This window comes from Populus nigra, chromosome 1 (genome assembly GCF_951802175.1).
Source record: "Populus nigra chromosome 1, ddPopNigr1.1, whole genome shotgun sequence".
Taxonomy (NCBI): domain Eukaryota; kingdom Viridiplantae; phylum Streptophyta; class Magnoliopsida; order Malpighiales; family Salicaceae; genus Populus; species Populus nigra.
Window position 1 is genome coordinate 38,218,077 of NC_084852.1, and position 11,239 is coordinate 38,229,315.

Genomic DNA, 11,239 nt, shown 5'->3' on the forward strand with positions numbered 1-11,239 from the left:
TATGATAAATGAAAATGACGAGCCTGTTATTATCAAGATGCAGCCACTGACTAGTGGAGAGTTCACTTCAGGGGGATCACCAGCATCTTTTCTACCTTCTCCGCTATGATTTCTCATTATCCGTTGGAAGTTCTTGAGGAGAAATTAATCACCAGAGAAACATGAAGATCACTAACAAGAATGTTTCTATTTGATTAGTTATGGATTTGTAATTTAAAGATATTGGGTGGAAGTGATGCAGAGCTGATGATGATGGTGAAATTCCTTGTGGGACGTGGGCAATCAAGGACCAAATCATAACTTAGTTCTTCAGCCTACTTGGAGTTGCACTTCAAAACAGTTCCTCCTTTTCTTTTTCTTGTAATAAAGCGCAATTTCACCCTTTTGGTTCTGGCTGTACGTTACTACATTTAGCTCTTGGAAATGGGGGGGCAGTTCCCCATGTCATGAAGTTATTTCTGTTAGGATTGATTTAGCAAGAACATAATAACATGCCTTGGCAGGAAGTTTTAATTATGATTTACCTACTGTCAAGACATAATATTCAGAAAATTGGATAAAGTGCTGCAAGCCTGCAAGTATAGACTGAGGAAGAGTACGGTAAAAGTCCATGAAACAAAGTTGTGCCCGACAATAATAGCCTCCGTATAAAATCTTGTGGAGAGTTACATGGACTTTTTGCAGACCATTGATGATTTTGCTTAAAACTGCAATGTAAAAACGAGGGAGTAGAAATGCTTTTTGTGGCCACAATCTCAATTCTGTGGCAAGAAGGGAATGACTAATATAAAGAAGTCAACAGTAGTTGACCAAGTGTGCTGCGGTTGCATTTCTTGTATATACGATCCTGATAACGGGGAAGAAGAGAGCCCGCAATTCTAGTACCCAATACCATCCACGTTATAATTTAGAGCAAAGTTGGCTCAAGAAAGAACATTTCGAAACATTGTTACTGAAATTCCTTCATGTTTTCTAGCAGAATAAAACTAGATTATATATGTCACCATGAATCCCTTGCTAGAGGGTATGAAACACTTTTGACCTTCATTGGGCTAAAACCTATTATTGATGACTTTTAAAGAGAGAAAGGAAGGATGCTGACATGGTAGAGACTAGAGAGAGATGAGACTTCTGTGCCAGAACGAAGAAATAGAAAAAAACACAGTAATATATACAAGGAAAACAACACTAGATGCTTAATGAGTCATGGATGGCCATGATAAGGGATCTTTTGGTTTAGAATGGAGGTGCTTCCTTTAAGCGCAAGTGTTTTGTTGAGAAAGAGTGGTTGATCTGCTAGGAACATGCCACATAAAAGTTGCCTCCACATATAGTGGTCCATTACACAAGCTCACATGCACTCTAGAATGCATGCAGTCTCATCCACCCTCTGGCTATTGTGCAAATAGCTGTCCTCCATATCTGTGTGTTGACTTGTGCGCTTAAAGAGTCATAATTTCTGAGAAGCATGAACCTAAAGACCCAAATCGTCCCCATTTCTGTGGTAATTATTGATGTTCAATTTGAAGCTCTGGACAAACAATATTTTCCTGCAATATCCCATCAATGTTATCTTGCTTCAGAATGTTCCTAGCACACTATGATTTGGCGTTGACTTGTTATAGGACCACATCCACTAAATATATATGCTACTATTCAATTCTCTCTTTCTTACCACTTTCTATTCTTATAATGACAATGTGCTCAATTTATTAGATGGACTGTTGCTTATTCTCTCCTTGTTCTGTGTAAACTAGACCTAAATAAATTTCCTTTTGTTTTGCGACTACATTTTCTCCTGTCATAATTAAGCTAACGAGAATCATGGATTTCCAGATGATTAATCAATATATCTACAACAAATGCAGAGATAGCTCTAGTAATTTAGGTGGGCATAAGCTTAGATAAATGCCAAATAATTTTCACCAATAGTATGAATCATGGTAATGAACTGTAAACACCGAAGCAGATTGTGCACCACTGCTGGACTATCTGTGAACGCAAAACAGATGCCGCTGCAATATCTTAACTGCAGTAAGTATATTCATATATATACACATCACAGAATCTACTCTGTTGCATGCACAATTAATTAATTAACAAGCCTGTTCTTTCAAGCTAAACCAGAGTGGATCAGGCAAGGAACATCGAGGGAGTGCTCAGTCTGGTGTGGGTCTTGAATTATATCTTTTCTGCTTCTCTGTATCGTTGCAATTGGACCAGGACATCCGACAACACAAGCTTCTGCCCACTGTACTCTAATTAGCATGCAAAATGACAAGCTTATAATTTGTTCTTTGAACTTAATTAGATTGTAATTGAGAGAGTGTCATATCACTAATTCCCTAGAAAGAAAGATGGCTAAGAGCATGGCCGTTCCCTTTACGATACAAAATCATAGTTGCGCCAATAGCTTGGAATATTGCTTGATATTTATCATAAACACAGACGGCATGCAACGTGATTACTTATCCAAGTGCTCTACCCACAGAAGCGCCAAATTCTACGTGCTTTTCACGTCAAAACAATAACTAAAACCGACCGATAAAGAAGAATTTATATTACTGATACAAAATACGAAGTGCATGAGTAACAATCTTCATATTAATTATATAATAGTAGATATTATTAACATATTCTTAACCAGATTACTCTTATTTCTCGCACCACAACGGATGGGTAAATTTTTCTTAAGGTTGGTGTAATAACGAGTTGCATTCTCAAGGAGCATAGCCACCAGTACCGTGGCCTCCACCTTCGCCTCCACCGCCTCCGTACCCAACTCCATGCTCACTACCAGCACCATAACCACCACCGCCACCACCTCCAAAGCCGCCGCCACCACCACCAGCATGGCCACCCTCTGCACCACCACCATGACCACCACCTTCTCCTCCACCATATCCCCCTCCGTGTGCCCCTCCAGAAGCATAGCCTCCTCCACCACCTCCACCGCTCCCACCCCCACCTCCATAGCCTCCACCATGCTCTCCACCAGCACCATATCCACCCCCAGCACCACCACCTTTTCCACCTCCATACCCAGCACCATTATCACCTCCAACACCATACCCCCCACCGCTACCCCCTCCTCCTCCACCACCAGCACCATATCCAGCTCCACCACCTTCTCCACTTCCACCACCACTTCCATACCCTGCACCGTGGTCGCCACCATAACCAGCTCCTCCACCACCACCACTTCCACCACCTCCACCATGTCCAGCAGCAGCACCATAGCCTGCTCCACCACCTTCTCCACTTCCACCACCACTTCCATACCCTGCACCATGCTCACCACCAGCACCATAACCAGCTCCTCCACCACCACCACTTCCACCACCTCCACCATGTCCACCACCAGCACCACCATAGCCAGCTCCACCACCTTCTCCACTTCCACCACCACTTCCATACCCTGCACCGTGGTCACCTCCAACACCATAACCAGCTCCACTACCACCACCAGCACCACCACCTCCACCATGCCCACCAGCACCACCATAGCCAGCTCCACCACCTTCTCCACCTCCACCTCCATAGCCTGCACCATGCTCACCTACAGCTCCATAGCCACCTCCTCCTCCACCACCTGAACCACCCCCACCCCCACCACCATAACCCTCAACACCCCCACCACCAGCTCCATGGCCGGTTCCATAGCCAACAACTGGAATGTGACCAGGTATTTCTTCAAGATTAAGAAGGGCTCTAGTAGCAGTACATATACCCAAACCTAACAAAGCAAAGAAAACTGAACAAAGAACTTTGTAGGTAACCATATCAGGACGTATTTAAATTCACAGGAAACTTGTTTTCAGTATGCAAGTGAAGGTGGTTATTTATAGGAATGGGAAGGGGTCCAAAGCCGCGTTTCTTTGCTCCAGGAGTGGTTGAGGCACATGCAAAAGCGAAGAAGCGTGCCCCCACAGTGCTGTCCACCAAACATATACACAGAGTGCCGTCAATCACCCAAAGGAGTCTCGCTCTAGCAACCCAAGGGAAGAAAAAGACATAAATAGTCTCCCTCTCACTCACTCTCTAGACTGTGCTCATTTACTGTCCTCCATATTCTGATATAATTCGTGCGTTATCCATATTTGGAGTGGAAGATTGTAGGAGTAGACCTAAAACCTAACCTACCCACTTTCCCGCCTAGCTAGCTACTGACAACCCCCTTTCACACCAACACTTGGCTAACATTTTAATCAAATTCAATGCAGATAATATGCTCTTGGTAGATGTTGTATATTTTTCATAGTAATCATAATAAACATCGGCTACATTTCATTAAGGCTGGTAAGTAATTTCATTTTCCCTAGTTAGTTACTGTTGGAAAGCTTTAAAAAAATAACATAAATGTCGATGGAAGATATTCCTTCGCAATTTACTGATGGAAGCTAGACGAAATTTTTTTGTTAGCAATCTAGATGAAAATGGTGACAGAATTTTAAAAAAAAAATCATTGACAATTATGGTGGCATTGTTGAGGTGTTAAATTACTCATCTGATTTTAAGAGATAATGGCTTTTTTCAACTCATTTTAATTTTTTTCTTTCAGCAAATAACAGTCGACAACCCTCTCCTCTCCTTACAAAAAAAATCCGACAACCTCATTCACAATCTCGACAAATCCAACCACCACAACTTGCTAGCCCCGAAAGAAAGCTTCTCTTTGTTGATGTTCTATTTCTTGTTAAGTTTCACTTCATTAAATAAACAAACTTATTCATTTATGTTTAACTCATTTATGTTATAAGTTAATTTATTAAAATTTATTTGTATTATTTATTTATATATTTTTTTGTATATATAAATTCTTTACTTATTTTATAATGATAATTTTGTTGTATTAATATATAATTTATATTTTATGGTTTGTTTGGGATTTGGAAAAATTGATTTAACTTGTCACTTGATAAAATTGAGTGTGATATTTTATTACTTAGGTGTATGTTAGAATTGAAAAAATAACGTGTATCAATTATTTTTTTTATCAATTTTATGGTTAAGTTAAAAACCTAGAGAAAATTAATTTTGGGTATAATTGATAATAATTAAAGGTATTCATTTAGGTTGAATAAGTTTGAATTGAAGAAATGATGGATAATTAGTCGGGTCCAATTAATTTTAGTCAATTTAAGATTTTGTTAAAAAAATGTGGTTTAGTTAAGTTAATGTATAAATGTTGATAAATTTAGGGTTAAGTTAATAATTATTTGTTTTTATTGAGTTATTTTAAGTCTTACAATTATATAAAAATGACTTTCTTAAATTAATTTTTAGGTTTACCAATATTGAAGCTGCTTGTTTCATCATATCTATATCTATGATGAAATGGTTGTTTGAAGAACCATTGTATCAATGGAGGTAGCTCGATGAACATCTGAATGGATGTATATAGTAAATGCTTGATGATAAAAAGTTTAATAATAAATAAATAATCTCAAACTCAAGTAACTAATTTTTTAAATTATAAAAGTGAATTCATGTATGAAATCAATTAAGAAATTTTTTTAGTGAATTGAGAGCAACAAGGGACTTGTGAGGAGAGTATGAAAAAACCATAATGCAACTCGATAAGTTTAATGAACTAATATTTAATATGTTCTTATAATTAAGTGTTAAGTTAACATTATAATATTATTCTAAATCTATTTTCTTTTATTGGTTGCACCAAGTTGCATGATTTGATACGATACCCACACGAGAATAATGAAGAAAGTTAGGTCGAATGACATAGAAATATGAAAAATGTATAAACTAAAGTATGTCATATTGAGCAATGCATCTTGAATTTATAGTATTATGAAGTTTTATAGTGTATCTTTCAATTTTGTTTGAGAGACTTATGTATTTTATGAATGATGAGACATTTAGTTATGGATGTTATTCTTATGTACTTTGAGAGCTATATATTTAAAGAATAATGAGACACTTAACTGTGTTTATTGTTCTTGAGTTTGGTATGAGAAAACTATGTATTTCTTGTTCACCTTGTGGTTATGGATTTATTGTGACCAAGAAATTATTAACTTAGGGGGATCATAACAAACACAAAGAAAAACATTAAAATATTTGACACAATCACCAACGAAATCAATATTCCATCATTATTTTTGTTAGAAATTCCATTAAAATGTTCCAAACCATTATGGAACTTTTTTAAAAAACTTACAGAAGGTGTGTATCAACTGGATGATGGAATCACTGATAAAATTCTTTATCGAAAAAATACATAATAAGTTTTGATGGAAAATAGACAGTAAAAGCAAATTTTTAGAAGCAAATGATGTTACCATATTATTCAATAATTTTATCTATAGTTACCTAGTATTTTATCCATGTTTTATATATAAAATGCATTGATAATATTTGTTTTAAGTTTTGAAAGCACATTTGGATGTAAGATTTGAAAAGAAGTAAATTAGAGATAAAATTCAGATCATATTCCAACCCGTGTCGAATATTGATAGATTTGATCTCTGATTGATGTTTTATGCATAATTTAAGTTGTAGAGGTCAAACTGAAGTGAATTTAGTAGAATTAAAAAACTAACATCCATACCTTTCTATACGTATATGGCAAGAGAAATAAAAAAGAAAGGGTATGAAAATCGCAGCTTTTAAAGACAAGTCTTGCATTTTGTCAATTTTGACTTGAATATCTTGAGTTAGAGAAGTTCATTTGATGCAAACTCAATTTTGTTTGATTCCTAACTTAAAGACCTATAAACTTACCAAATTTCAGCAGAAAAAAGAGCTCGAGATAGTAATTAAACACATGTCCTTCTTCTAAAATTAAAATCTCAAGATTTGAGTCTCTCCTCTTTTTTATGAAAAAAAAAATAGTAATTGAACAAATTATAATGATAGAGTTTTTTGGTTAATTAATAATTTATAAATATATCTTTTTTTTCCATGATTTGTTATCCTTATCACATAATTTGCTTATTCTGATTACTAATTTCATTGACTATATTGCATAATTTCATTGATTTGTTATCTAATTTTTTATTTATTGGTAACAGATTTTTTATTCAAATATAAATACACATAGTTCAGAATGTTTTTTTTTTAATGAAAGTCGATGATTTGTTGAAGAGCTTAGCCAGTTAGAAAGTGACTAAAAATAATTACAAGGGACAGTTTGAACAGGAAAGAAAAGAGAATTGCTATGTCGAACATATTAGTGTACAATATTTTACTTCATTAAAAATATTCATGTGATCTATTCATTTTGTCAACTTAATTATATTTTGTTACATACCTAGCTTCACAAACCTACATAATTTAAGATAAATTAATATTCCCTCATTATTTTGCTGGTGTTATTTTGTATGTAATTTGTTACCTTCAATAATTTTTTGTGATGACGTCACACCATCTACTTACTTATAATGAGGGAAATGACATAGTTATTAGATAAAAAAAAAATCCAACAAACACCAATATAACAACAAACAATTATCATAACTGCCATCACCAATATAAATAATTATAACAATGATTAAGAGTTCATTTATTTTTTTGTTTTAAAATTGTTTTTGAAAAAAATAATTTTTTTATTATTTTATTTATTTCAAATTATTTTTTTGGTGTTTTTATATCGTTTTGATTTACTAATATCAAAAATAAATTTTAAAAAATAAAAAATAAAAATATTATTTAGATATATTTTTAATAAGAAAACACTTTAAAAAATAACCGCTACTACAATACAAAACAAGCTCTATAATTATCACCATAACTACCACCACCCCATTACTACTATAATCTACACTATCTTTTTTCTTATTTCATTTTTACCACTTCACAAATATTAATGGAAAATAAGATTTTATTCTTATAGGAAAATTTATTCCTTAAGGTATCAAAAAAATTAAAAATGACTTATTTTTCAAGAAAACATACCACCTATAATTATTAGTATTAAAACACAATTTAATTCCCATAATTTAAGTCAATATGATTCAATTTTTTTTATTAAATTAGTGTTAGTATATTGATATTTTTTTTGTAATTTATTTTTAACTAACATGTTTTCATTTGTTTTTTTAATTGTATTTAAAATTTTTTTTTCTTAAAAAATATTTTCACCATTTTATATATACAAGTAACTTTTCAAAAGAGTAACCAACACTTCAACCAAATGTTAAATAACTTTTTATTGACATAACCAACACTTTATGTTGGCTATTTATTTGATCAGTGTAGTCTCATTTTATTAATGAATTGGAGGCTACTTGTCATCATCTTATCAATAACAAGTGTTGTAAAGTTATGACATGCATTTAAGAATTAGCCCATAAATTACCTTCGATTTGTATATCACAAGGTTGTCAATTTTATTTCGGTTGGTATTTTGTTTTTTCAATTGGAATGAAATATTTCAGTTTTAGAATATTTTAACGTGTCGTTTTGGGGTTGTACTGTTCTCACATACACATATATTTAACAAACATAATTGAAATTTAAAATAAATTAATTATAAATTATGCAATACAAACACAATGCCAAATAAACATAATTTCAAAATTTAAAATATTTCTAAATAGTCAAGATTAAATAGATGTTTAACTTAAAATAATTCAACTTATACAAAATATCAAAATATTATGAAAGTAAAATATTTTAACACAAATATTTTAAATATAAAGTTAGGTTAATGTTATCAAGGCTAATGGAATCTAAAGCATTTCTTGTTTTGCTCAAATTCTTACAAAGTATAAATATGAAAAAACCAACATGAATATAAACTATATATATTAGTGATAAATCTAATTTTAAAAAATTAATAACATTGTTAATAAAAATAGCAATAATAATTTTCAATATTATTATTAATATCATTGTTATTGAAAATAGTAATGAAAAATATCTTTTTATACTTGGGTGATTTAATTAATTAAATTGAACAAGATTCAATTTGATTCAATGGCTTTTAAAGAACGGAACGGAATATATTAAATAAAACCGGAACATACCGACTAAAATTTAGTTAAAAAATTCAAAACTAATCAAGATTTTAAATAAAATAAAAATTTTTCCGTATCAGCCTCGAATTTATTACTATCACCATTGTCAAGGACGCAGGGACCTAGCCATTGAAAGCTGACTCTCAAATTCCCAAAATTGCTGGGGACTAGCGAATTATCCAACTTGGAATTCCAATCATTCAGTGAACACTAGCATAAATTAATAACTGGGCTCCCCAATTTTTCTCTGGAAGCTCTGAACTTGATTTTAAAAAAGTGGACTTGGACGTCTTGAGGTTAGAAATTAAAATAGAAAAAGAGGATAATGCTCCAAATGGAAATTATACGTGTTGTAAACTATCAATGGAGATTTGGCATGTAACGAGACAATGCAACCATTTGGCTTCATTTAACCTGCATTATAAATAATTTACAGGCATCTTCTTTAATTTGACCTTATTTTTCTTAGCACTATAGGCTAGAAGACACGTAAACGTATTTAGAAGATCATAAAATAGTGAGAGTGCAGTATCAAGGCGCATAGCCACCACCTTGGCCGCCACCCTCACCCTTCCCACCACCTGCACCATACCCGGCATCATGTTTACCCGCAGAACCATAACCTCCTCCACCACCACTACCGCCTCCCCCTCCACCACCTCCACTAGAGCCACCTGCTCCACCTCCATGGCCAGCTCCTTCTCCTCCACCACTACCATAACCTCCTCCAGCACCGGAACCGCCTCCACCTCCCCCACCACCACCACCACCACCACCTCCAGAGACACCCACTCCACCTCCATGGCCAGCTCCTTCTCCTCCACCACTACCATATCCTCCTCCATGGGCACCTCCAGCACCAGAACCACCTCCACCACCTCCACCACTGCCGCCACCTCCTCCTCCATTTCCTTCTCCATAGCCTCCACCAGATCCAGCTCCTTCACCTCCTCCATAGCCAGCACCACCAGAACCTCCTCCACCTCCACCTCCAACCCCACCACCACCACCACCACCAGATCCTTTCCCTCCACCACCACTTCCATATCCACCACCACCACCTACACCACTACCACTTCCATATCCAGCACCGCTAGCTCCTCCAGCATAACCAGCACCGCCACCACCACCACTGCCTCCTCCACCACCACCTGATCCTTTCCCTTCACCACTTCCATATCCACCACCCCCACCTTCACCACCCCCACTTCCATATCCAGCACCACTAGCTCCTCCAGCATAACCAGCACCACCGCCACCACCAGCACCACTGCCTCCTCCACCGCCAGCACCACCATGTTCAGCAGCACCACCATAACCAGCACCACCCCCGGCACCTGAGCCACCTCCACCGCTATATCCTCCACTTACATCTATACCAGCACCAGCCCCAGCCCCATGGCCACTTCCATAACCACCTGCTGAAATATGTGCTTCAAGAGTAAGGAGGGATCTTTTTGCAGAGCATATCCCTAATAATCCTATGAACACGAAGAAAACGACTGCAAGAACTTTGTGGTTAGCCATGGGAATGTTTTTTAATCCCATCAACTTGGTTTTGAAATGAAAACCAGTGGCAAGGTACTTATAGGGATGGGATAGGGGTCCAAAAGCGCGTTTACAGCATAGAAAGCAGTGGTTGAGGCACAATGTGATATTGGCTTGATGCCCCCACAGCATCCACGAAGTAAAACACTCACTCATACTACTAGATCCACGCGAGAGTGCTTCTTGCTGTTGCCCACATTTTGATTACGTAATGTACATGAAATTGTTTGCCTAAATTAAGAGTTAATTAGTTGGCCTAAAATCTTCTTATCCCCTAGCAAAAGATTGAGTGATATCCGACTACCTCGTACTCTTTTCACAATATCAATTGCTAATGTAGTAAAAATTGTCATATTCGCCTGAAACCTCAAATTTAGCAGCGTGTTGCATTTGTTGTTAACTTGTATATAATACTTGAGCCAATATTTTACTTTGCCTTTTTGTTACCAGTCATTTTACTCCCATTGAAAGGTGTATTTTAGCAATTTTAACATTTCTTTTTGAACACTAATACCCATTTTACTCGATATATAACAAATTTATGCTCTTTTAACTTGATATAAAGTATTGAATAATAATACGCTTATTCTAATCAGTGCTGACTTTTAAGACAAAATTTTAGGATGATTTCTCATAATAATATGAAATTAATAATATTTGTCTACCATGTGTTCTAAGAGCATATGTCCCAGTCCACCGTTAGCGAGCTATCC

At 35.5% G+C, this 11,239-nt stretch overlaps 2 protein-coding genes across 2 annotated transcripts; both read right to left on the reverse strand.

Moving 5' to 3' along the window:
* Positions 1-2,539: 2,539 nt before the first annotated feature.
* On the reverse strand, positions 2,540-4,083 carry LOC133701732 (glycine-rich cell wall structural protein 1.8-like). The gene has a single exon (XM_062125785.1). The coding sequence runs from the start codon at positions 3,780-3,782 to the stop codon at positions 2,721-2,723; it is 1,062 nt and encodes a 353-aa protein (XP_061981769.1). The 5' UTR covers positions 3,783-4,083; the 3' UTR covers positions 2,540-2,720.
* Positions 4,084-9,357: 5,274 nt separating this feature from the next.
* Positions 9,358-10,525, reverse strand: LOC133700857 (glycine-rich cell wall structural protein 1.8-like). Its single transcript, XM_062124560.1, has 2 exons — positions 9,830-10,525; positions 9,358-9,703 (listed from the first exon to the last, which is right to left on the reverse strand). Exons 1-2 carry the CDS (start codon positions 10,503-10,505, stop codon positions 9,510-9,512), a joined length of 870 nt encoding a protein of 289 aa, XP_061980544.1. The 5' UTR covers positions 10,506-10,525; the 3' UTR covers positions 9,358-9,509.
* Between the last annotated feature and the right edge of the window lie 714 nt (positions 10,526-11,239).

Bases quoted from the DNA above. Each gene is read 5' to 3' on its own strand.
- LOC133701732 (XM_062125785.1), bottom strand. From the start codon at position 3,782: ATGGTTACCTACAAAGTTCTTTGTTCAGTTTTCTTTGCTTTGTTAGGT.
- LOC133700857 (XM_062124560.1), bottom strand. From the start codon at position 10,505: ATGGCTAACCACAAAGTTCTTGCAGTCGTTTTCTTCGTGTTCATAGGA. The intron at 9,704-9,829 runs GTGCCCATGGAG...CCGGTGCTGGAG, and splicing joins AGGTGGTTCTGGTGCTGGAG to GAGGTTATGGTAGTGGTGGA.